The following is a 27,715-nucleotide window of genomic DNA, read 5'->3' as shown; positions in this document are numbered from 1 at the left end:
TTACGACATGAAAATTTTTTGCTTGGAAGTAATGACTGTGTAGCACATGGGACACTTGTCAACTGCTTCAGCACACTGTTTACAAGTGACCAGATGTCCACAAGGAATAAAGACGACAGCAATATTTCTATCCATACAGATTTTGCAAAGCTTCTCCTCTCGTAGAAGCCTTAGCTGCTCTTCAGTACTAATGTCTTTCTGTAATGAAGTCTGACTTGATTCACCTTGTGTATTGTCTTTCTGAGCACTCACTAGATCTGCAACCAGAACCTCAAGTGATTTGTAGTTGCTCCCAGATGTCTGAATTTTCCCCTCCATTGTTTTCTTAATGTCCTTGAAACTGAATCCCATTCGTATAGCTTCTTGTACCATAGGATTTTGGACTATTTTATCATCAATTCTTTCAGTTAACCAGGGTGCTTTTTCAGCAGTTCTCGCCAAAGACTCCTCAATTGAATGGGTTAAATGAATATTGTTTACATATTCTTGCCCTTTCTCTTCTAACAGATATTTACAGCCTGGAAACCACGTAGCATGTTGTTCCCAAGGGTCTTCACTGGGTTTCCAATCATTTAGCCCTCCTCCACAGGGAAAACACTGTACTTTATCACCTTCACCTAAAGCGTAAAATCCAGCTCTTGCAAGCTGCTCCTTGTTAACTGAGTACATCCACGTCCCAAATGTAATGATCCGTGCTTCGTAATCTGCCACGGCTGGATTTCTTGGAGCATTTGTTGAATTTGGGAAATTTCTATCAGAACTCACGATAGTGGATTCACTTTGCATATTAATATTCCGGCCCAAAACAAAGAAGCAATTAGGAAAGTGTCGCCTGGGTTCTGACCATGCACGATCACAAGGTTCCCAATTTTTCAACTTCCCACCACAACAAAAGCACTCTACTTGATCGTCAATACCTGTGTAGTAGAGTCCAGCACGAGCTAACTCTCTTGGGGTTAAGTGGGCATAGTTTGGCCAGTTGTGAAATGACTTTAATCTAGCTTCTTCACTACACATGACAGGGGTCCTTGGGTATACAGTGTCTGATAAATCTACAACTTGTCCAGTTCTCAAAAGATAGTGTGCATGAGTCTCAGATGGCCTTTCTAAAACAAAATGATTTCTGTTTCCCAGATAGTTTTCAGCTTTGTACTGACCATTTTGGACACCAGAATATGTAGGCTGTGCAGCATTGTTTTCCAAATAAAAGCCATTGATAAATCTGCAATTTGGGGATACTTGCCTGTGTCTTCCAATTGCTGAGTCTCCATATCGCCATCTATCTACTGCTGCATGACAACTAAAGCACCGCACAGTGTCTTCTTCCCCAGTATACAGAAAACCAGCTCGTGCTAGTGCTGATGCTGAAACAGGACTACTACTTGGAAAATTAGCAAAAGTTTTTAATCTATTAAGCTCTTCTACAAATTCTTCATCCTTATCGATGTCTGTAGGTACACAAGTTTTAGATCCTTCAAAACTGTTAAGTCATCTTCTCTTGAAAATAGGACTTGTCCACCTTTTCGCGCCAGGAGAGCCGGCCTAGTTCGCCCGAGGCGCCCCGCGCGGTGCTGAGGGGAGGGTCCTGGAGGAGGGGCGGCCCAAGCCCCAATCTGGAAGTGCCAACTCCTCTCGGCGGCCAGGCCCCAGCCCCTCCAGCCCTCGATTTGCGCTGAGCCAGCCCGCCTGCGGCTCCGCCGAGGTCCCGCCACTCCCTCAGGCTACCGGGGGCAACCGTCACCAACGAAGCCCTATTTACCCCACCTGCCCCTCCCCCCCCCCCCCGCCCCGACCGCCTGGAAACCAGAACCTGACCAACAAGCTCAATTCAATTTAAAATTTTTGTTACTGAGAAGCTACTATATTTTTGAAAATACTTTAGTCATTACAGTCTGTGTGTATGCGTTGAAAGAAGAAGGGATTCTTAGACAATATTGTAAACTAATTAACCTCTAATTAAAATAAATAAATTTATATTTTAAAAAATGTGTATCTTCTTCTCACTGCTGTCTGAAGGCTACTTTAATTTTATTTCTTATGTATTTGATTCCAGACAGTTTTAAATTTCTCAAAATTTAAAAAGACATTATGTAAAGGCAATATTTATCAATGCTGTACTTCAACTTGAAAATACTTACAATGACATTGAATGGACTTAATATCTTCAGTATTTGCTAGCCTTTAGGCTAATCCTCCATATGTATAAACAAACTTGCTTTTTAAATGTTCAGGATGAATATGGTTCAGGATATATTCCTAATCTGAGTTTCCCCGGTTGCTCAGACAGTAAAAAATCTACCTGCAATGTGGAAGACCCAGGTTTTATCCCTGGGTCAAGAAGATCCCCTGGAGAAGGGAATGGCAACCAACTGCAGTATTCTTGCCTGGAAAATCCCATGGACAGAGGAGCCTGGTGGGCTACAGTCCATGATTGGCAAAGAGTTGGATATGACTGAGTGACTAACACATATCAGACACATCATATTCCTAAAATAGGCGGTTCACTACCTTTTATGTTAATGCTATCAGATAATCTGTGATAGTTTGGTTGAGCATTGAATTTTAGGTTTAAAACAGTTTAATTGTAGAATTTTAGAGATAGAATCTTATTGCCTTCTACTTCTGATTGTGGCTGATGAAATTTTGATAACTTACTGTTTTGTTGAACTCTCTTTTATCCTGGAATTCTAAACTTTTCTACCTTATCCCTGGAATTCTTGAAATTTTATCATGGTATGGGTTTTATTTACTTATTCATTTTTAGTGAAATCTCCTTGGCACTCTCAGAGGGTTCCATTTAAAGAATCAAGTTTTCTTTCAGTTGCAAAAAAAAAAAGTTTTATATCTTTTCTATAATTGCAATGTCTCTTTATGGTCTAAAAATGTGATGACCCAGCAATCCCACTGCTGGGCATACACACCGAGGAAACCAGAATTGAAAGAGACACGTGTACCCCAATGTTCATCGCAGCACTGTTTATAATAGCCAGGACATGGAAGCAACCCAGATGTCCATCAGCAGACGAAGGGATAAGAAAGCTGTGGTACATATACACTATGGAGTATTACTCAGTCATTAAAAAGAATAGATTTGAATCAGTTCTAATGAGGTGGATGAAACTGGAGCCAATTATACAGAGTAAAGTAAGCCAGAAAGAAAAACACCAATACAGCATACTAAAACATATATATGGAATTTAGAAAGATGGTAATGATAACCCTGTATGCGAGACAGCAAAAGGGACACAGATGTAAAGAACAGACTTTTGGACTCTGTGGGAGAGGGAGAGGGTGGGATGATTTGGGAGAATGGCATTGAAACATGTATACTATCATGTAAGAAATGAATCACTAGTCTAGGTTCGATACAGGACACAGGATGCTTGGGGCTGGTGCACTTGGACGACCCAGAGAGATGATATGGGGAGAGTGGTGGGAGGGGGGTTCAGGGTTGGGAACTCATGTACACCTGTGGTGGAATCATGTCAATGTATGGCAAAACCAATACAGTATTGTAAAGTAAAAAACTAAAATTTAAAAAAAATTGTGATCTAAGAAGTTCTTTGAGATGGACTACTTCTTGGAATTTGCACTGTCAAGACATAGTACCCTATGTTTTCTTTCACATTGCTTTTTAACTTGTGATAAATTCATGTGCCATTTTTTGTAATTTTAACATTCTCCTTTCTAAAGCCTCTATCTTAAGAAATTAAACTCAGGGCTAATGTTCCTGTACCTGCTGAGAACTCAGCTGAACTGAATCAATCAACACTTCAGTTAATAAAATTTTATCACCGCAAGGCTAACTTCACATCTTCATGCTTGATTTATTCTGGGTTTAGATTTTTTTCTGGAGTTTTTAATTCTATAGTGTCATGGTCTCTACCTTTTACTTGATTCTCTATCAGTTCAATTTAACATTTCCTTGTACAGGATTTCTTAAAATGTTAGGCTTTCTAGTGGCACCATTTGTTATATTCTAAGTTGTAAAATATTTATCTTTTTCAAAATATCTTTTCTGTATTTGGGGACAATTTCTGCCAAATCTTTGTAAGAATAGGCCCTAGTAGATGTGTTCTGTTTGTTATTTGGAATAAACCTCAGTTTAATCATATATTACCCTACAAACTAGGCATTATTATCCTCATTTGATAGAAAACTAGTGACAAAGTTCAGACCTAACACTTTTGGACATCTCATTATATATTTTTAAATTAAGTTGTCGTTTTGTTAGGCATTGCACTAGGAATGTCCTTTGCTTGTGTATAATTGAATAATCTTCTAGCTAAATAATATGAAAAGGGAGTTAATGGAAGAATATAAGGTAGCCTGAAGAATCAGAGGAACAAGATTAAGATCCAGTCTCTAAAAGGTGAGATAAGAGAAGTGCAGGGGTTTATATGCTCAGTCACTCAGTCATGTACGATTCTTGGTGACACCATGGACTGTAGGCCACCAGGCTCCTTTGTCCGTGGGATTCTCTAGGCAAGAATACTGGAGTGGGTTGCCATTTCCTTTATCAGGGGATCTTCCTGACCGAGGAAAAGAACCCTTGTCTCCTGCACTGGCAGGCAGATTCTTTTGCCACAAGCTAATTGACAGTCTTAGTAGAATGTTTTAACTGAGAAGAAAAGACATCTGTTCTTTACAGATTCTGTATTATTTTGCTAAAGATGCAAATTCCAGGGAGACAGATTCTGACTGACTTAGCTTGGTTTGAGGGTACCATCTAACCATCTGCAGGGGAGTGTTGTGCCTGTCTGCCAAGAATGATTCAAGTTGGGAGCAAAGCAGAGCATCAAAGAAAAAATCAGGATGATATTATCAGAAGAGGGAATTGATGCTGGGTAGGCAAAAGCAACAGATGCTCACTACGTACATAAACCCCTTGAAGTCCAGGGCTTGCTTAATTACTTAACATGCATTCTCAGAACTAGAGCTGTTATTGACATACTTTGAGTAAATCAATAGTCACTGAACAAGGCTGCCCTAATTTGTAGAGTCACATATTGTCTTTCTGCACTTATCCTTATTCCTGTTTCCTACTATTATCTCACTCCTTTCTATTAGCGGTCCCTGATATTTTTGGCACCAGGGACCGGTTTCTTGGGAGAAAATTGTTCAACAGATATGATGGAGAATGGTTTCTGGATAATTCAAGTACACTAAGTTTACTGTGCAGTTTATTTCTATTATTATTAAATTGCAATTATGCAATAATGTGAGTGATGTGAGTGGCCTTAAATACAGATGGAGCTTCACTTTCCTGCATCCCACTTACCTCCTGCTATGTGAGCCAGTTCCTAAAAGGGCATGGACCAGTGCTGGTCTATGGCCTGAGGGTTGGGGACTCCTGCTTTATATGACGGCTCAAAGATTGCTTTCTTGGATTGTTAAGCAATAGTCAGCTAAGATTTTAACTCTATTTTCCTATTTATCTTGAAGATGGTGACAGAATAAATGATGTAGCAAAGTAACTCATAAAGCAAAATTTCTGTAATTAAGACTATTTCTGGAAAGGTCAGTCTAAATTAGAGCTGTCTGTATTATGGACTATTTTCATTCTAAATATCTACTGTAATTAGAAAGACTACCGGTAAGAAACTCTTGCCAAATAGAATCTTTTAAGGTCAGTTTTAATTGGAGATGTTTTTGTAATTAACATATTCTAAATAGAGCTGCCAAAGTCCCAAGGACATTTAGCCACTTTATTCTTTTAAGAAAGTCACATACCCTATAATATCAGTATTAATTTGCTTTAAATTTTTTTCCCAGAATTTACGCATAAATTTCTGTCTGTATCAGGTTGATTTATCACGAACTTTAGTTGATATTTTCTGACTAAATGAATTTTTACCATACTGAACAAGAATTATGTACAACATAAATAAATGGAATAATGTAGCAAATGAATAATGAACATTTATTGTGTATTAGACACTCTTCTAATATTGAGGATGGTATAATAGTTAATAGGATGACATAATCTGACTTCATGGATGTTAGAGTTTAAGGGGAAACTATTTCTCTACACAACTTTCTTCTTGAATTTAGAGTTTGATGCTACTAAAGAAACTGTTTTTATATCTTTAGAAACTATTCTATTACATAAAAAAGTCTACATGTTATTAGCAGCATAAAATATTAAACTATCTCTATACTAACCAGTCTTATCCAATATATGTTTGTACGTTTATGGAAATGTTCTTTTGGATGTGTTGCTTAATAACATCACCACTAGCCAAATGTGGCTGTTGAACATGGGAAATGTAGCTAGTGCAAGAAGAGTTGAATTTTAAATTTTACTTAATTTTAGTTGGTTTAAATTTAAATAGCCACAAGACTAGTGACCACTATATTGGACAGAACAGCTTCACATATTTACTATAACTTGGTCCTTGACAATGCATTCACAAAACAAAATTTGCTAGTCTCAACTTTGTCACACATGCTTATAAAGCCATGAATGATACATACAATTTTAGTTTTCAGATAGGCCCATCCATTTTAGCTAAGTGAAAGATGTCTGCATCATGCTTGATTGGGTTTGGGAAAATACTACTTTACTTTTGTAATTCCTCTGCCTCCCATACATATGAATGGGTCCAATAAAATGAATGTGATAATTTTAAGAATTGTTTTTTATTAACTGATAATTATGTACTTTTAATCTTCTAATTATTTATGTGGATCCAAAGAAAATCTAAGGATTTTCTATCATTACTCAAATATATCCATCAATCTGAATTCTTCCCTTATATTGTGGATATCTGTATCTTTTTAAAATTAATTTGATTTCTTCCTTAACAAATAGCTTTCATCTGATAACCTACAACTCTTCTTTTGACAGCATTTGAGAGTTTTGGACTAATACATTATTATATGCTGTGAAAACTTTCATATCTTTTAAAAAACTATTTAATTGAAATTAATTAGACTTTACCTAGTACTTGAATTTTAAGATACTTATACATGAAAACACACATACACACACAAATACACATGCTGGTGTGATATTTCACCTCTGAAACATAAGATCTGTTTGTCTAAGAATACAGGAAAGCTTAGTGATGGTTTGCCACTTGTTGATAAACAAACCCACTCTTAGTATTTGAAGTACTAACTCTGATCCTGTTGCTTAAAATTTAGCAGTGTCAAATCACTTGGTTTCCACAAACAGAAAAAGACGGTATAGTGCGCAAATGATACCTGCACTTCATGTAGCTTTCCACGTATTTCTTTTTTCCGTGGTAAATATTTAGGAGAGATTGCCTGTACATATTGTTAGTTGCTGAGTCATGTCCAACTCTTTGTGACCCCATGGGCTCTAGCCCTCCAGGCTCCTCTGTCATGGGATTCTCCAGGTAAGAATACTGGAGTGGGTAGCTCTTTCCTCCTCCAGGGGATCTTCCTGACCCAGAGATTGAACCCAGGTCTCTGGCATTGCAGGCAGTTTCTTCACCCTCTGAGCCACCAGGGAAGCCCTTCTGTACATAGGAGAGGATATTTTTAAAATTGTCTATTCATACTTTTTCTATTTTCTGTTTCTCTCCATCTCCCTTTCTGTCTCTCTGTTTCTCATACTCATATGAGCACATATATGCTTAGTGTAAAGCTTTATAGATCTAGATTTTAGTGAAATAAAAGTGAATTCATGCCCTCTGAGGCAAAAGGAGTTAGCACCAAATATGATGCTATATAAAATGATGCAAACTAAAGTATGTTTTGTCATAAAACTAAACAGAATAATAAGGACATCTTGAAATATTTATAATTACTATGAGATTAAATCTAAGTAATGTATGTCTAAGTAATGTATATTTCAAAATAATTTTGGTCCTTTAAATTTTAGTTTCTTTTCAGTAAAAAAAATTCTGGAAAAATGTTATTTATTTTTGTAAGCTCTACTTCTTGTCACTGTTTTCAACTTTATTATGCATTCAGTAATATATGGAAATGATCAAACTTCTTGGAATTATGAGCTACAGAGCTGACAAAGCTCTAAGCATCATCTCATTATACATAAGAAAATTGAGATGTAGGGAAATTAAGTAACTTGCTTGAAATCTTATATTAAAAATAAGACAAGCTTCTGGGTGTTAAGAATTTCACTCTATGTCTCTTCATTAGAGGTGTATATTATAGAGTTTAGTTCATGATTTTCCAACTTTTTGGCCTCTAACCTATAGGATGTTTTATAATTTTCTTTGAGTTGATAAACTAAATATGTTTTAAAACTTAGCTTGGTTATTTTCTCTTGACCCTCCCAATATTATTAATAGTTAATCTAAAACAACATAAACACTGAAAAACAAGCAATGATTATGACTAGGGGAAAAGCAGTTTAATTTTAAAAATTTTTTGGATTTAGGGGTTTTAAGGGGTTTGGTTGTGATATTTAAGGAACTGAAAAGAAAATGCAATAGTTTGTCCATAGCTTTCAGTTCCTAAGAGTCACACATTTTCAGTGGCAATTATATTATGTAACTGAAAGTACAGCAAATCAGTCAATTATCCCGTATGAAAAGATAGCTTGAAGAGAGAGGCACAAATGATTTAACTTTGCAGTCAAATACTAAGAGTGTTCAAGAAATGTAGATGATTCACTTGTGAACAGATCAGAAAAAAATGAGATCTAAAGGACTGTTATTATACAGTTTCTCATTTTGCCTTTAAAAAAGATAATCATGCAGGTTATTTATGGGACAGTGCTAACCACACTATGACCAGCTGGGAAACAGATGCAACTGAATGCACTGATTCCTGGTATGTGTCAAGGTTAATGGCCTCACATGGCAATTTGACCTCTGTGATAGTAATGATATGATTGGAGATCAGGACGTTTGGCCTTGCCACCAACTAGGAGAGCCTGCCTGAACAATCAAGTACAACACAGTCTTAATGTCAGACATCTGACAGTTGGTGACATGAAATATTTAGAAGGGGGCTTGACATGTATTTGTCCAAAGTCTCTGCCTCACTGGTGAGTAGGCCAATATCTGGGGAAAGAAATAATGTGATTTGGATGAGAGGACAAACTGGAGGAATTCTGAAATTCAGTGAGAACCATGAATTACCTTCTTAACCATTTGGACTTAGTTGTAGGGGATTTGTATTCTAATTTCACATTGTGACACACCACTTAGTGACCAATACAATACTGTGTGTGTGTGTTCAGTTTCTTAATCTTGTCAGACTCTTTGCGACCCCATGGACTGTAACCTGCCAGGCTCCTCTATCCATGGAATTCTCCAGGCAAGAATACAGGAGTGGGTTGCCACGCCTCCCTCCAGGGGATCTTCCCTACTCAGGGATTGAAACTGCGTCTCCCTCATCTCCTGCATTGCAGGCCTAGTGTTTACCGCTGAGCCACACCAGGGAAGCCCCGTACAATACGTGCAGTTATAGCAAAGAAGGGAGGGCCAGACCTTGAAACAACACATCACTCAGGTTTTATCTAGGTTCTTTCACTTTTTAACTGTGTGTCATTGATGACTGATCTTTCTAAAATATAGTTTAATCATCTATCAGTTGTAATAATAGCATACATGTTGGATCTACTGTGAAGAATGCATATAAAGTGTGTAACACTCCAGAACTGCAGAAATCCTTAGTTGACTGTGACCATAGGGGCATGACTTTAAATTTTTTTCTTCTTTACTATCCTGTAACTTTCTCACTTCTCAAGTGGAAGTTATTATCAGATTTTTATTATTAGTGGCAATTTGTACTATATGGCTATATTTTAATTAAATAATAAATTGATTAAAAAGTTTGCATTGAAGCAACCTAAATGTCCATCAACAGATGGCTAGATAAATATGATATGGTACAAATACACAGTAGAATATTACTCAGTCATAAAAAGAAATGAAATTGTGCCATTTTCTGAGATGTGGGTGGACCTAGAGACTGTCATATAGAGTGAAATAAGTCAGAAAGAGAAAAATATCATATAATATCACTTACATGTGGAATCTCGGAAACTGTTGCAGATGAGCTTATTTACAAAACAGAAATCTTAGGTCAGGTCAGCACCTGCCAACAAGAGCTGTGTCATCTGGGTAATACAATTTTTGTTATTAAAATGGTAAGGTGGTTAGAATCAGTCCAACTATCAGCCCTTAAAAACATTTAGAGGAATTTTTTTCAACCCACAGTTTTATAAGGACAATGAGACAATTAATTGAGAAGACTTATGATACAAGCTTTTTAAAAAAATAAGTTTTATTTTTAATAAAATAAAATATTCCCTCCTGAGATATCAAGGAGGGAAGGGGGGGAGTGAGATGAACTGGGAGATTGAGATTGACATATATACATTATTATGTATCATAAAATAGATAAGTAATGAGAAGCTGCTGAATAGCACAGAGAACTCTGAGAACTCTACTCAGCGCTCTGTGGGGACCTAAATGAAAAGGAAATCTAAAAATGAGAGGATAGATGTATACCTGATTCACTTTACTGTACAGCAGAATCTGAGACAACATTGTAAAGCAACTATTCTCAAAAAAATTTGATTAAAAATAAAACATTTTTTAAAAAAGCTTGTGTCATAAGTCTTCTCAATTAATTGTCTCATTGTCCTTATAAAACTGTGGGTTGAAAAAAAATTCCTCTAAATATTTTTAAGGGCAGATAGTTGGACTGATTCCAACCACCTTACCATTTTAATAACAAAAACTGTATTACCCAGACGACACAGCTCTTGTTGGCAGTATACCCATCACAAATGAAATAGAGTGGGGCTGATCGCTTTTAGGGGTTACTGCTGCGATTGTGGTTTAGTCACTAAGTTGTGTCCGACTCTTATGACTCCACGGACTGTAGTCCCCCTGGTTCCTCTGTCCATGGGATTTCCCAGGCAAGAATACTGCAGCAGTGGGTTGCCATTTCCTTCTCCAGGGGATCTTCCCAACCTGGGGATTGAACCCAGGTCTCCTGCATTGCAGGTGGATTCTTTATCAAATGAGCCACCAGGGAAGCCTGTTGGCAAATCATCCTGATTTACTGAGCACTCTTACAACTGCTTCCGTTTTGGAGGTAGCATAGTGATGACCATACTATAATAGCTTAGGAATTTATTAGATTGACTTATTCTGCTACTTCCTGGCTGTGTGAGCTGGCAAGAGGTACTTCACATCTCCAGGTTTTGGTTTTCTCAGCTATAAAAAAACTGTTCTGGAAAATAAGTTTATGTGTATAAACTCCCTCATATAATCTTTGACACATAGTAAGTGCTCAGTAAATGAGTGCCTATTTTAAATATCTTTGTTGAGATAAAAATGACATATCACAGAATTGACCCTTTTGAAACATGCATTCTAGTTGATTTTAGTATCTTAACTGAGTTAGGCAACCATCACCACAATTCATTTTAGATCATTTTCATCAGCCCTAAAAGAGTTGACTCATTGGAAAAGACTTTGATGCTGGGAGGGATTGGGGGCAGGAGGAGAAGGGGATGACAGAGCATGAGATGACTGGATGGCATCACTGACTCGATGGACGTGAATCTGAGTGAACTCCGGGAGTTGGTGATGGACAGGGAGGCCTGGCGTGCTGCGATTCATGGGGTCACAAAGAGTCGGACACGACGGAGCGACTGAACTGAACTGAAAAGAACTGCCATACCCATTAGCAATTAATCCCCACATTCCTCATTAGGGATCTGTTCTCCTCCTCTCTCCAAGGTCTAAGCAATCATTATTTTCTGTCCGGATAGAACCACACATTCTAAACTTTTCAGTATAGTGTATGCTCTTTTGTGACAAACTTCTTTCAATTAGCAAAATGTTTTCAAGGCTCCTCATGTTGTACCATGTGTCAGTACTTCATTTCTCTTTATTCCCCAACACTACTCTATTTTATGGATATGCACTATTTTGTTCATTTGTCAGTTTATGAACATTTGGGTTGGTTTCTACTTTATGGCTGATATAAAAAAATGGTGCTATGAACATTCCTGTACACATTTTTGTATGGACACATGCTTTTATTTCTCTTATGTAATTAGAAGCAGAATTTCTGAGAATATGGTAGTTCTTTGTTTAACATTTTGATGCTTGCTCAGTTGTGTCCAACTCTTTGCAGCCCTATGGACTGTAGCCTGCCAGTTTCTTCTTTTTTTCTGGGCACAGTTACTGGAGTGGATTGCCATTTCCTACTCCAGGGAATCTTCCCTACTCAGGGATTGAACTTGTGTCCCCTGCATTGCAGATTCTTTACCACTGAGCCACTGAGTAAAAATATTATTTTGAGGAACTTCCAAATTGCTGTCCAACATGGCTGCAACGTTGTCACCCACTTTTGATATGTTGATGATCATAGTCAATTCTCAGAATAAACTTAGGATTGTCCCAGGTTTGAGGTACTTCGATAGCTGGGGTAAGAGATGTATCCTTAGACATCATTTGGGAGATTCTTGTCTTCCTAATACCTTTCTCTATACCAGGGGGCTTGGTGGAACTGAACTGCTACTAAGTTCTTTTGCTCTTTTATCTCTATCTCCTAGAGAGCTCAGAACATCAACCCTTAATGAAACAGTTTTAGAGTCAGTGGAATATTACTGGCTTTGAAGAAAATTAGACTATCTGATACTTTTTATTATTTACTTGTAACATCAGGGAGACATTGGAAAGCTAAAACATGTAATTGAATTTTATTAAAATACGAACCACTAAGGTGGCAAAATAGCATTTCAGAAATGACCATTTGGTTGCTATAGTACCAAATGAAATAAAAATTCCAAAAGTTTTTAGCAAAACCAGCACAATGATAGTAGTCTATGGGGATTTAGACACAGAAATATGCTGCCAAGAAACAATGCAATGGGGACAAACCTTCTCATCCTTAAGTAATTTAAATAGTAATTAAATTACCAGAGATGCCTTACACTTAAAGTAGGGGTTACTGGGTCAAATGCTATCCATGCCATTTTCAGTCTCAGTTTGCTCAGCAGTCTGGCACTAAGATGGGGCATTCCTTCTCAGATAAGTCATTTCCCCAATGACTTATTTGGGGAGGTTTGTTAATTAAGTGAAAGTCACTTAGATTTAAATATACTTACTTAGAGAAATTGTGCTTTCTAAAATTGTCTTTAAATTAGAAATCAGCCAACATTGCTTTATTGGCGTATTGTTGCTTCACAACGTTATGTTAATTTCTGCTGTGCAACAAAGTGGATCAGCCATATGTACACATATGTCGCCTGTCTCTTGGGCCTCCTTCCCACCACTCTCCCCGCATCCCATCATCACAGAGCTTCCTGTGCTTCATCTCAGTTTCCTGCTAGCTACCTAGTTTACACACGACACTGTTTGTATGTCAATGCTACTCTCCCCACTCACCCCACCCCCCTCTTCCCTCTCTGGGTGCACATGTCCGCTCTCAACATCCACGTTTCTATTCCTGCCCTGGAAATAGGTTCATTTGTACCATTTTTAAGGGTGCTGTGTTATTTACTTTACTTGAGAATAACTGTTCTAATCTAGTTCACTGCTTGGTATTAACTCTCAAAAAAACCAAAAACTTCATTGAGTGGAAATGGTGTGAAAATAAGATGAAATTCAAGCCAGAAATCAGACAGGGTAAGAACTGGGTGAAAATCTTCCACACTCCCTCTTCTCATTATATCAGCCTGACAAAGTGAGTCAGGTGCTCACTGTGATCTAATGGTCATTGGACACTTTCACTCAATTTTTTTCTTTATAAAGAAAAATGTGCTTGTGAACAACTTTAATGCATTCTACAAAGAATTGCTAGTAGAATCTGAAGCAGAAGAAATCATACCATTTATTTTTATTTTGGAACCAACAAACTGAGCGTGGTACAGTGAAAATAACGGGATAAATGAGTGCACACGCTCGTTTAAGCTGCAACGAAGCCTGCTGTTTCTCTGGGTGTGTCATCCATCAAAGTTGGGCAGATCTGGTTGAAGTGAGTGTTTGTATTTAATAAGGAAAACAGTTTACAGACCAAGCAATCCATTAATGTCATGGAACACAAGAAAATTTTATTCTCTGCACAAAGTATTTCTGAAAAGGCAATCTAGGTCACAAACAATTTTGCAAATCTGTTAAACATTTCAGAGATTTTTTTTTTTCCATCTTACATGCTATGGCTGTGGCTACACATTAGTCATTGGTATAGAAGAAAGCACTCTAGCAATGATTAAGCACAAACATTTTAAGATGCTAAAGCATGCCTCAAGAGAGGCTGGTAAGATGGAAATATATGAATATGTCACCACTTCTGAGGTCGATGTTTTTAATTAAAACCCCATGTAGTGACTGGGATACAATGACTTGCATAAGGTCCAGGACTCTAACAATGACACCATCAAATTAAAAGAGGAAGGTCAATATTATTATATTCTATTGGGTATCAGGGAAAGCAGAACAATAATGAAAAGCTTTAGAAAAGATTCTGAGTTTGGAGGCTAACTGCCTACTTTAGACCTCCTTTAGTAGGTCTTTTTTCCCTTTACATTGTTGATGGAATACTAATTCAAAGATATCAAAACATGACTATCAGAATTCCCATCACATGTCAGTCCTCCACATTCAGGTTCTATTATAATGTAGCTTGCAAGCAGGAACAGGTTTGTGCATTTAAATCTGTGCAATACTGACAGCTGTAGAACTACACTATATCGTAGTTTTAGCACTTGAGAAATCAGAGGCAACTTACCGCATCCTTCATGTGGTAAATGGGCTGAGTGTCAGGCAATGTCACAGAGTGCCGCTCCAAGGAGTTCTGTTAGAGATGCTTTCCATGGTCTTGCTGCGAGTGTCTCCTGGGGGAATAATTTGAAAATTGAATAACATATGATGGGCACTAATTCTACCTCTATTCTTCATGTCCTATGACATAAAACCTGAGTTCTCAATTATAGTGTTTCAAACACATTCTTGGTTCTGCCTGCAGTGTAGGAGACCCGAGTTTGATCCCTGCTTTGGGGAGATTCCTTGGAGAAAGGAATGGAAACACTCTAGTATTCTTGCCTGGAGGATTCTATGGACAGAGGACCCTGGCAGGCTATAGTCCATGCGGTTGCATAGAGTTGGACACGACTGAGTGACTGAGTGTGTGTGTGCGTGCACACACACACACACACAGACACACACACAAACCACATTCTATTAATGCTTGTAGAGCATTTGGAACAGTGACTGACATAACATATGCTATACATGTATTTGTTCAATGAGAACAAAATGATTTCAGTTTCATAATTCCCAGAAAATAATGAATGTCTGTATTATAAAGGTGATATGAGTAGCAGGATCATGGAATGCAGTCCATTGTTTATCAGACCCTCTAATAAATACTGAGAAGTGGTCACTTGACAAGCCATCATGACTTAACACTGTTTGGAATTGGAGATGGCATGTTACACAGCAGAACACTTGGCAGGTGCAGCTGGCAAATTTCCTTTAACAATTTGCTTCAGGACATTCTTTGTACTCTGCACTAATCTTTAATCATAACCATTTAATTCAGGGTGACAAAGCATGATATTGGCTGCTTGGATCAATGTCCTGTTCACAAATCCCTTATCTTTATCTGAGATATTCAGAGTCATTGTTGCAAACGGTAGTCTCTGGAAATTCATGCTTCATGAACAGTACATGCCAAGCTGTTTGTGTTAAAGGTTTATTTTTCTTTTTAAATTTTTATTCAAATATAGTTGATTTACAGTGTGTGTTAGCCTCAGCTGTACACCAAAATGATTCAGTTATATATATATATATATGTGTGTGTGTGTGTGTGTGTGTGTGCACATGCACATGCACATGTGTGTGATGGTGGTGGTTGAGTCACCAAGTAATGTCTGACTCTTTGTATCCCTATTCACACATATGTGCTTAATTGCTCAGTTGTGTCCAACTCTTTGAGACCCCATGGACTGTAGCTTGCCAGGCTCCTCTGTCCTTGGGGACTCTCTAGGCAAGAATACTGGAGTGGGTTGCCATTCTCTCCTCCAGGGAATCTTCCCAACCCAGGGATTGAACCCAGGTCTCCTGCATTGCAGGCAGATTCTTTACCATCTGAGCCACCAGGGAAGCCCATACATATATATATATACATATATTAATATATATATATTTAATACTTTTCCATTATCAGTTATTAAGGATATTAAGCAGCTCTCTGTACTATACAGTAGGTCCTTGTTGGTTATCTATTTTATGTAGTATGTATACTTTAATCCCAAACTCCTAATTTATCCCTCCCTCCACATCCCCTTTGGTAATTATAAGTTTGTTTTCTATCTCAACAAGTCTATCTCTGTTTTGTAAATAAGTTCATTTATGCCATTTTAAAAAATGAGGTTCTACTTATAAGCAATGTCATGTGATATTTGTCTTTGTCTGTCTGGCTTACTTCCCTTAGCATGATAATCTCTGGGTTCATCCATATTGCTGTAATTAGCATTATTTCATTCTTTTTTATGGCTGAGTAGTATTCCTGTGCATATAAGTACCACATCTTCTGTATCCATTCATATGTCAAAGGGAATTTAGGTTGCTTCCACTTGGCTACTGTAAATAGTGTTGCTATGGACATTGGGGTGCATGTATATTTCTGAATTAGAGCTTTCTATGGATATATGCCCAGGAGTTTGGTGGTAATGGTTTAAAATGGATGTGTGAGTCTTATGAAGCAGTTTTAGATGAACTCTCTTGCAGTTAAGAAGTTTCTCCTCTAAAATATTCTTACAGATTATAGCAGAATTTATAACATAGTTTCCTTTTTTGCATCTCGTGGTATCTCATGAAATAGCACCCTAAGTCACCTGGAGAGAGTGGTCTAGAACTCACTGATCTGGAATTCTGGATCTGATTGCAGTTGAAATCCCTTAATCATAGTGCAATTTGATTTCAGCTTAAATAGCACCCACCATGGAATCTTGTACATTTGGTATAGTTTACTGAGTTTATTTTTGATGGATTTAAATAGCTTAAATATCACTTTAGAAGTTTTAGTATATGAATGCCAGATAGTATGCTGACTGATAAAAACTTATTCAGCAATTCCCAGATGGCCACAAGGTTTGCTGAAGTCCTACAATGGAAGTTCTCTTTTTGGTGTTGAACCAGCAGTCTTTTAAAGTGTCTTAATCTTCTCATGGTTTTCATTTTTTTGTGTGTGTGTGTGGGAGTGAATCTCATTAAGATTAAAAAAAAAGTGATTACAGAAAAGGAGTCAGTGGAATTTATATAATATCTTTATTTGGAAATAAACAAATTAAAAATCACTACAGATAAATAAAAAAATTTTCTATAAGAGTCTGTATACTTTATGTTAGAAGAAAACTAATGTTGAACCATACAGTACCTTTTTATATAAATGCATCCCCCAAACTGTTGTTGCTTTACCAAGGTAGCTTGTTGTTGTTCAGTTGCTAAGTCATATGCAACTCTTACCAACCTCATGGACTGCAGAATGCCTGGCTTCCCTGTCCTTCACTATCTCTCAAAGTTTGCTCAAGTTCATGTCCATCGAGTTGGTGATACTGTCTATCCATCTCATCCTCTGCTGCCTCATTCTTCTTTTGCCTTCAGTATTTCCCAGCATCAGGGTTTTTTCCAATGAGAAGGCTCCTCATGAAGGGGGCCAAAGTATTGGAGCTTCAGCTTCAGCATCAGTTCTTTTAACAAATATTCGGGATTGATTTCCTTTAGGCTTGACTGGTTTTATCTCCTTGCTGTCCAAGGGACTCTCAAGAGTCTTCCCCAGCACCACAGTCATATCCATACATGACTACTGGAAAAAAGCATAGCCTTGACTATAGGGACTTTTGTTGGCAAAGTGATGCTTTTTAATACATTGTCTAGGTTTGTCATGACTTTCCTTCCAAGGAGCAAGTGTCTTTTATTTTCATGGCTGCAGTCACCATCCACAGTGATTTTGGAGACCAAGAAAAGAAAATCTGTCCCTCCTTCCACTTTTTCCTCTTCTATTTACTGTGAAGTGATGGGACCAGAGGCCTTGATCTTAGTTTCTGAATACTGAGTTTTAAGCCTACCAACATAGGTTAGAATCTGCATATTATCTCATCTGTCTCATGAATGGCAAATATAAAACGAAAATGTGAATTCAAGTCAGGCAAAGCAGAACAGACGCAGTTTGGTAAGCACTTGTTTCCACTGTTGCCAGAACTTTAGTACATCCTTTAAAAAAAAAAAAAAAGAAAGAAATGATCTGGTGGTCACATCTATCGTGTCATTGATTTCAGAAGTCATCAAGACAATCTTACCAGTGGGTGCTCATTTCGTGTTCTCTGACAGCTTCGTGTGAAGGTCCCCAGAAGCTTAGAATTTTGTTCAAGAACATAATCCACTGTGACAGAAAAGTTGTTACCCTTCCTTGTGGAAATCCACTTTTTGTAATAGCTACCTAGATGAGTTTACCATATAATGGTGCCATTGTTACAGTGAGCAATACCCATGCCAGTAACTCATCAACATGTTCTTCACTCAAATAAATACTGAGTGAGCACTGATGTATATCAGGTCCTTTGCCATGCGCTAGAGGTTCAATAGAGAACAATGAGGTCACAGTCTCTATGTAGGTTATTTAAGAGCTTACAATTTCATGGAGAGTACAGACATTAATCAAATAGCACATAAACAAGGATATGATTAAATGTATGACAAGTTCTGTCAAAGAAAAATGCAGGAAGCTAAGAATGTCTACAATAAGGAGTTCTGACCTAGTTTGGCACAGTGTATGGCAGAGAGAAGGGATGGGTCAAGATCAGGGAAAAATCCCCAGAGGGAGTGATGATTGAGCTAAAAGCTGAATGATGAGAAGTATTTAAGAGTGGATATTGTGATATTCTGCCCAAATCCTCTCCCCAGAGCTGAGGCTTCCATTCCCCAGTTGCTGAGAATAGTGGCTGTCGTTTGCTCTTAGCTCGTCCTTCACTGGAAATTGCCCCTGCCCTCATCCTTACAGCTTCCTTCTCTTCCAGTGTTAGAGGCAGAAATACTAAGGTCCCACCCGTGAGTGCTAAGTCACTTCAGTCCTGTCTATGGATTGTAGCCTGCTGGACTCCTCAGTCCATGGGATTTTTCCAGGCAAGAATATCAGAGTGGGTTGCCATTTCCTTCTCCAGGGATCTTTACTTCTGTTTGGGACAACTCTGAAGGATCTTCCTGCCTCCAGATCTTCTGTTCGGATTGTGAAAGAGGGAAATACCCACACATTTCCAGTACTCTGAGGACCGAGTCTGAATTCACAGTGATAATCAAGGACAAAACTACTGATATTACTAGCCCCTTGTTTGAGTGAGGGCATGTAGAATTCAGGTAATACATGGACTGCTGGCCCAAGTCCAACTCACAATGAATACACTGGGTTTATAGAATTTTTAAATTTTCATTTTCATGGTCCTTCCCATATGGCACTGGTGCTAAAGAACCCTCCAGCCAATGCAGGAGATGCAAAAGATGCTGGTTGAATCCCTGGGTTAGGAAGATCCTCTGGAGGTGGGCATGGCAAGCCACTCCAGTATTTTTGCCTAGGAAATCCCATGGACAGAGGAGTCTGGCAGGCTACAGTCCATAGTGTCACAGAGTCAGACAGGACTGAAGTGACTTAGCACGTAAACATGAGTGGATAATTGGAATGAATGTCGTTGTTGGTTTAGTCGCCAAGTCGTGTTGGACTCTCGCGACCGCATGGACTATAGCCTCCAGGAAAGAATACTGGAGTGGGTTGCCCTTTTCTTCTCCAGGGGCTCTTACTATCCCAGGAGTCGAACCCAGGTCTCCTTCACTGGAGGTAGATTCTTTACTGCTGAGCTATGAGGGAAGCCCATGAATATCGTTGGTAGCTGGCAAAACCCTCTTGTTTCCTTGCCCAGAGCTGGGGATGGAGTGAAAGCCCTATTATAATGTCTTGAAAATGATCCACTTTCTGAGAAAAATAGCATATTGGATACAGTATTGCATTCCCTGGGGACTAGGTAAGATCAACAGTATTTTGAACAATTTGAAGGATGCATGAATAAGAGTCACTGTCATATTCTCATTTAAATTCATTGGTCTGGGCTCTATTCAGGTTGGATGGATAATGGCCGCTAATGATGGAAAAATTTCACTACATAGTATCTTGAATTGAAGTTGCTGTGCCAGGTATGGTAATTTCACTAGAGTAGGTGACAGTCTGTGATAGATGGCAAATGGCTCTCTTAGTGATGCATTTCTTTATGTGCTATCAGAAAGAAGAATTGAAATTTTCTCTGTTAATGTCCTGGATAGTTGGTCTGGAGCCTGGAAGGAGAAAGATCAGAAGTTAAGAAGCAAGGTGATCAGAGGAAGAGGCACATGACTGGACCTATTCTGAGTGGGCACAGACTGACATCAGTATCACAGGTTGATGCTCATTGGAGGTACTACATGACTGAAGCCTCCAGTGTACTAGTCACTTCTCGTTCATTTGGGGCAGTGGTATACACCAAAAATCAATGACTTATCAGCCAGGCTGTACCGATTGGCCACAGTGCTAACAAAATAGACACATAAATGGAGCAGCTATCATGGCAGAGATGGAATCTAAAACCTAATTGCATCAATTTTCACTCAACAAAGATGTCTTTGCTATGGCTGGTGCCCAAGTTCAACTTGCAAGTATCACAGACCAACACTTAGCCCTTAAGATGCCCCATGCCAACGTGTGCCAACTTAATAGAAAGCTGACAGTTTTCAGATCTCCTTTACTCTTGGAAAGGACATGATTCGTCATTAATGCGATTGACACACAGATTGTGGATGGGTTTTCTTCTTCTATACGAGGATCTTGACCAGGATCACTATCTGAAGATTTCTAGAGATTGATCTGTGAGCATGAGATAACCTCTCCCTAGACAAAATGATAAGCAGACTGACACACAGTCTCCGTCTCTTTGCAGGGAACTCTACTGAAACACACAAGAACATGTGTCAGAGACTATCTGGCCATATGAGTCTTGAGCTCCAAGAAGGACTTTGGAGCATACAGTTTTGCAACTAGTTTTAGACTGAAAGTTCTGGCAATAATTTTAAAGGGACAGACTTTTAAAGGTATGTTTTATGACCTCATTTGAAATCTTAAAAATTTCCTCTCATTTGAAGAGGAAAGAAGTGCCCTGGCTACCTATAAACTCTCCCATCTCAGAACCAACCATCATAGAGCCTTAAATGCAGAGGGAGGAGGAAGAGTGGAAGAGAATTAAAATTTAAAAAAAAGATAAAGGGAGACCGTGGAAAAGAAAAGATTTAAAAAGATATCAAGAAGAAATTGAAACAAAATTTTCTGCTTTACAGCATCTGTTCACAAACCAAGGAGAAACACTGAAGCCACACGTATATTGAAGAGTTCTGACAGTAACACCCCTGCAACACACACACAAACATACTCCTGTGTTTCCATACATCCATTTATCCTTGTTCTTCTAGTGCAACCACTTTGTCCTTCAGGATATTTTAATATCTTTTCTAGTTTGAAGCAGAAACAAGGGGAACCCTTCTTTATTTGACTTTATTTTCATATTTCTGAATGCAGAATGGAATATGTTGGTTTTGATGAATGCATGCCAACACTATGCCCACAGCAATACTCTGGGAAACAGGTCCCTTAAGAGAAATGGCCAGGGTCTATAATTCAATATTGATTTGAGAGAACCATTTCAATATTGATGATCTTTTTGCAATAGGAAACACCTTTAAATCTGTCCCTCCACTCCACATTAATTCATTTCAAAATGATCCCAAGTTAAAAAAAAAAAAAGCGCTCATGTGTTTTTTCTAAAATGAATTTAAATTACACATGTGGGTAATAAAAAGTTATAAAAGATGGGTTCAAGTTTTAAGCAATATTCTACTGTGTGCAAAACCTTTCCTCTTCATCCATAAAATTCATTCTTCATGGACAAGGTAGTTTAATTCTCCTTGCAGCTACTGCCAAATAATGAATATTGAGTTTAATGGTTTTCCACTTGCTTTGGGATTTAAGAGAAGTATTATATTTTTTTCAGGAGTCTTATTTTAATCTCTCAGGTTGAAAAATATGTTATATCCAAATGTAGGCTCTAAAAAGCACTGTTTTAATGAATACCTGTAGTTTCAGATTTTTCTGGCTGGTATTTCAGGAAAGACAGCTACTTTTAGCATCTCAAAATTTTCTTTCTGTTAGGATGTGCCTTAAACCAGTGTCCTCAACATTCTGGCACCAGGGACTGGTTTCCTGAAAGGCGATTTTTCCACGTTCTGGGAACAGGAGTGGTTTCAGGATGATTCAAGTTCATTACATTTATTGTGCACTGTCTTTCTATTATTATTACATCATCCCCACATCAGATCATCAGGCATTAGATCCCAGAGTTTGGGGACCTCTGCCTTAAACCTAAAGCTGTATGCTTAGGATAAAACACCCTTTAGAGCAACAACTAGATTTTGCTTTTTTCTCCCTGGAACATCACACACTGTGATAGGTACACAATAACTAATTGTGCAATTAGAACTGATTGCTTTTATTTTGTCTTTTCTCTGAAATAATTTACTCTGATATAACATCTAGTAGTCGTGTATGGATGTGAGAGTTGGACCATAAAGAAAGCTGAGGGCAGAAGAATTGGTGCTTTTGAACTGTGGTGTTGGAGAAGACTCTTGAGAGTCGCTTGGACTGCAAGGATATCAAACCAGTCAATCCTAAAAGAAATAAGTCCTGAATATTCATTGGAAAGACTGATGCTGAAACTGAAAGCCAATACTTTGGCCACTTGATGCAAAGAACTGACTCATTAGAAAAGATCCTGATGCTAGGAAAGATTGAAGGCAGGAGGAGAAGGGGACGACAGAGGATGGAATGGTTGGATGGCCATCACCGATGCAATGGACATGAGTCTGAGTAAACTCCAGGAGTAGGTGATGGACAAGGAGGCCTGGTGTGCTGCAGTCCATGGGGTCACAAAGAGTCAGACACGACTGAGTGACTGAACTGATTTAACTAGAAAACTCCCACTTTTGCTGTCCTTCTGTTTCTTCTACATGTTTTGGTACTTTTTCCCCTGTGAGTTCTGAAATCAATCTGGAGCCCAAATTTAGGCAGCCTCAAGGTCTTCCCAGGCTTTAAATTATACTTTTCAGTTCAGCTCAGTCACTCAGTTGTGTCCGACTCTTTGCGACCCCATGAATCGCAGCATACCAGGCCTCCTTGTTCATCACCAACTCCTGGAGTTCACCCAAACTCATGTTCATTGAGTCCGTGATACCATCCAGCCATCTCATCCTCTGTCGTCCCCTTCTCCTCCTGCCCCCAATCCCTCTCAGCATCAGAGTCTTTTCCAATGAGTCAGCTCTTCACATGAGGTGGCCAAAGTATTGGAGTTTCAGCCTCAACATCATTCCTTCCAATGAACACCCGGGACTGATCTCCTTCAGAATGGATTGGTTGGATCTCCTTGCAGTCCAAGGGACTCTCAAGAGTCTTTTCCTACACCACAGTTCAAAAGCATTGATTCTTTGGCACTCAGCTTTCTTCACAGTCCAACTCTCACATCCATACATAACCACTGGAAAAACCATAGCCTTGCCTAGATGGACCTTTGTTGCCAAAGTAATGTCTCTGCTTTTTAATATGCTGTCTAGGTTGGTCATAAGTTTCCTTCCAAGGAGGAAGAATCTTCTAATTTCATTGCTGCAATCACCATCTGCAGTGATTTGGGAGCCCCCCAAAATAAAGTCTGACACTATTTCCACTGTTTCCCTATCTATTTCCCATGAAGTGATGGGACCGGATGCCATGATCTTCGTTTTCTGAATGTTGAGCTTTAGGCCAACTTTTTCACTCTCCACTTTCACTTTCATCAAGAGGCTTTTTAGTTCCTCTTCACTTTCTGCCATAAGGGTGGTGTCATCTGCATATTTGAGGTTATTGATATTTCTCCCGGCAATCTGGATTCCAGCTTGTGTTTCTTCCAGTCCAGTGTTTCTCATGATGTACTCTGCATATAAGTTAAATAAGCAGGGTGACAATATACAGCCTTGATGTACTCCTTTTCCTATTTGGAACCAGTCTGTTGTTCCATGTCCAGTTCTAACTGTTGCTCCTGACCTGCATATAAGTTTCTTTATTTTCGTAAAATTAGTTTGACCTCACTCAATTCCGTGACAATGAGCCACATAGTAAATATTATTGAGCAATTTCTAAATGAGTAACAGCACACTAGATGACATGTTCAAAATAGATGCTTTATTTTGAAGCTATTTTACAGCCAGAGATGTTTTAACATTATATATAAAATGTGTTTCTTTTTCCTCCAGCTATTTTCTAATCCTGGGTATGGACACACATTAGTGTCCTAGGCTAGCAGTGCTTCAGAGCAATTTCTTCTCTACTAAGTAGTCACCATTTTTACTAGAAAATGAGAAAATACATTGAGCCTGTCCTCAAAACTTCATCACCTCACTTGTGGAAGAAAAACTCACTAGTATTCAACATTGTGTTCTTCATAGTTACAGATAAATCTCCTCTTGGAAACCTTTAATAAATCCAAAATGAAAATGTTTCATTTCCTAGGAGGATCTCTTACTGCCAGGGGGTTGAGGTTGTTGGTAATTTCTTTTGACAATATATCTCTCTCCAAGCTACTTTCTAACCCAGGTGCTAGAAGATTTCCCTGGGGATTTAGGTCATCTTGTTTATATAGGGATAAAGTCTAATTCTGGATAAATTAATATATTTATGTGTTCCTCTGTGGGTAATGTATTTACTCTCTGAGGCTTAGTTTTTGCAAACTATTTCCTTCGTAATGTTACTTAATGATGCCTTCTTCATGGATTATTTTGAAAAAATAAATGAAATAACATAGGTGTGATTGACTGATATGGGAATTTGTGCATGGATGATGCCCATATTATGCTGAATTTTTATAGTGTTTCCATATAAATCTATCACAAGGAATGCAATGGAATTTGTTAGGAGGAGGATGTAGCTGCTGGTTTCTTCCTGCCGAATGCATGCTCCATAACGTGGGGACACACAGAGCAGGAAGATGGGCAAAACAGCCTAGAAATAGGCTAGATAATTTTTCAAATTTTGGCAACACTGTTTTACCCAATATTCTCCTTTAAGTATAATGCTTAAAAATATGAATTATTCTTTGCTATTATCCCTCCAAATGTGTCCCTTCTCTACAACATCAGGCCTCAAAACCACCCAAGTATCTTTGAGCTCTTCCTGTTCTACCGTATACTGTTCAACAGTATGTCAGCCTAGAAGGTTTTACCTCATACTGATATTATCAAAGATTTATTTCCTAACACCAGGATGGAGGATTTTAAGGAGATTTAGAGGAATAATTTTTTAATATAAAACAGGCTATTCAGAAAACCTATATGCATGAAATTTTCAGTCATAAAGGACCTGTTTTGATCCACTTCAATTATGAGCCTAAGGGATTAGATGCTGCTTTAAAGCAGAGAGAGTTGGCTGATAATTCTGCTGACAAATTTTGTTGCATTTTGCAGGGAATATACATTTGGACACATTAAAGGTAAAGCAGACAATTTTTCTGGAGACCAAAGAATGCTAGCCCAGAATGCTGACCATAGGTTTCTGAGACACTGAAGGACTCCAGCCTTGTTTCAAGATCATTTTTTTTAATTTGCTTATCATTTTTTAATTTGGTTTCTGCCTTAGGGGAAATGTATTGCTTGACTGTGGGTGCTGTTCAATAACACCAGTACAGTAAGAAACAGCACAGACAGGGCCAATTACCCCAATAATTTTTTGATTTCAGGATTTCATCTTTTTTGGCCACTTTATTGCTCTGCCTACAGGATGTACTGGTGTTTCCATGCTAAGGAGCTGTCAGTTATATGGCTCATTTTATTAATATTATTGTTTCACCATCAAACATCTATGAAAATAACCTTTAAACCCAAGACCATTATGTAATGTGTTTTGATTTATTTTTTACAAAAGTACAGTGGGTGGCTTTAGAGTGGTGGCAGTGTTATCAGGGACATCTGTGTGCTGTTTATACCTAATGTCTCATCCAGGCTCACCAGGAACAACAAGAAACCCTCTATTCCTGTGAGTTTATATTAACTGCCTGTTTTTTTTTTTTTTTTCCTTTCCCAGCAAATTACCTGCACAGGAACATAAGAATATATTAGTTTTTCCAGAGTGAAGCTATATTCCTCTATAAACAGATGACCTAAATCCTCAGTGGAAGTTTCCAGCACATGGGTTAGAAGGTATCTTAGGAACAGATACAGTGGCAAAGGAAGTTGCCAACAGCCCTACCTCTGCCTGTAACTCATTCAAAGTTATGTAACTGCTAGATGCCTGAATCAATATTTGAATCCAGATCTTTCCAAGAAACATGATGTTTCCATGATTATTTGTTGATAATTAGTTTGCCATTTTAGTATTTGCACCTTGGTAAGCATAATGCAATTCACATTAAGATTATGTAAAGCCCATTGACCTTAATGCACTCTACATGCTTACCTGTAGCGATAGTCTCAAGTACCATCATCCAATGGGTGTATCCTGAAACAAACAGAGGTCAGGGCTCAGCAGAAGCAAATTCCTTTTCAGTACCTTCACCACCCTGTTCTCGATGCACTTTGCTACAAGATCATGTTTCCATGAAGTAGCAGCCCTACTTCTGAAGAGCCATTTAAAAAGCACTCAGAATCCTCTACTTCAGAGGTGATCAGTCATAGAGTAGGGCTTTGCAAATGAACCATCTCACGGCAGCAATATGATACCATCAGAGGCAAAGATGCGGAGCATAAGCCATAGAGAGTGATTGGTATCTCAGAGTGGTGGTTGGTGACCTTGTAAAAGAGTATTATTAAATATTTTGCAGAGGGCCTGCCACCCTTTTTTGATATACATGATTTTCTCTGAACTTGGTCTTTCCAATCACACTAGGATATGGGTGGACGTGTCAGATATTGGGTCAGAACAGGGAGGGATGAAGTAGTGTGGAGTCCCAAGAGGTCAATATAGGGGCCTGATTTACTGATACTGCCGAAAATTGGAAGTCCAGAGTCAGAGACCAATAGACAGGCAGGAAAAGAGTAGACTTACTGTGAAATTTGTCTTTCTCCCCCATTTCTTCCATCACTTCCTAATCTGTGGCCTTCCTTTCTTCTCTATGATTGAAACTTTTTGAAAACTGTTCTCCTTGCCTTAAGTTTCACAACATCCAATATATTGGAACATGTTATAGGGTCACTCCTCTGTCTAAAATTCTGTATTGGTTTCCTATATCTTAATGTAGTAAATGAGGACCTATATAATTTGGCTTCCATAGACCTTACCATTGTCTCCAGCCACACTCAAGCATGGTTTCTTTGCCAAATTGTAATTAGCTATTTTATCTTATTTTGACTTACTATGCCTAATGTTATTCTATGGTCATTAGATTTTCTCATGCTTGTCCTTTTTTATGGACTCTGTTACATTTTTCTGAGCTAGTTCTCCTGATAAATTTGTATTTATACTTTAAGAATCAGCCTTAGTGTAATATCTTGTTTCAAGTGTTCCCTCACTGTTTAAGTTATAATTGAACATAACTCCTCTACTCTTTCCCTCAAATACCTAATACAGATTTTTAGCGCTTTTTAGTACTTTATTCATATGTATCTGTTTATAAGCCTATTTCTATCATTTAGTCTTTACATTCTTTTAAAAACAAGAACTT

The 27,715-nt window shown here is 38.2% G+C and overlaps 1 protein-coding gene across 1 annotated transcript; it reads right to left on the bottom strand.

The window, feature by feature from the left end:
- On the bottom strand, window positions 1-26,536 carry LOC138089588 (E3 ubiquitin-protein ligase XIAP-like). Its single transcript, XM_068984969.1, has 4 exons — window positions 26,512-26,536; window positions 18,269-18,408; window positions 1,543-1,721; window positions 1-1,480 (listed from the first exon to the last, which is right to left on the bottom strand). The coding sequence occupies exons 1-4, from the start codon at window positions 26,534-26,536 to the stop codon at window positions 1-3; spliced, it is 1,824 nt and encodes a 607-aa protein (XP_068841070.1).
- Window positions 26,537-27,715: the final 1,179 nt, after the last annotated feature.

The sequence above is a fragment of the Capricornis sumatraensis genome, chromosome 13 (genome assembly GCF_032405125.1).
Source record: "Capricornis sumatraensis isolate serow.1 chromosome 13, serow.2, whole genome shotgun sequence".
NCBI lineage: Eukaryota > Metazoa > Chordata > Mammalia > Artiodactyla > Bovidae > Capricornis > Capricornis sumatraensis.
The sequence above is the reverse complement of the archived record's forward strand: the minus strand, read 5'-3'. Positions and strand labels throughout refer to the sequence as shown.

Excerpts from the sequence above, each read along its gene's own strand:
- LOC138089588 (XM_068984969.1), bottom strand. The coding sequence starts at position 26,536 with ATGGTACTTGAGACTATCGCTACAG. Across the intron at positions 18,409-26,511 it reads ACTTGAGACTATCGCTACAG|GTAGCTATTACAAAAAGTGG; the intron begins GTAAGCATGTAG and ends AAACTCATCTAG. Across the intron at positions 1,722-18,268 it reads CACGAAATGAGCACCCACTG|CCTGAGGGAGTGGCGGGACC; the intron begins GTAAGATTGTCT and ends TGCCCCCGGTAG.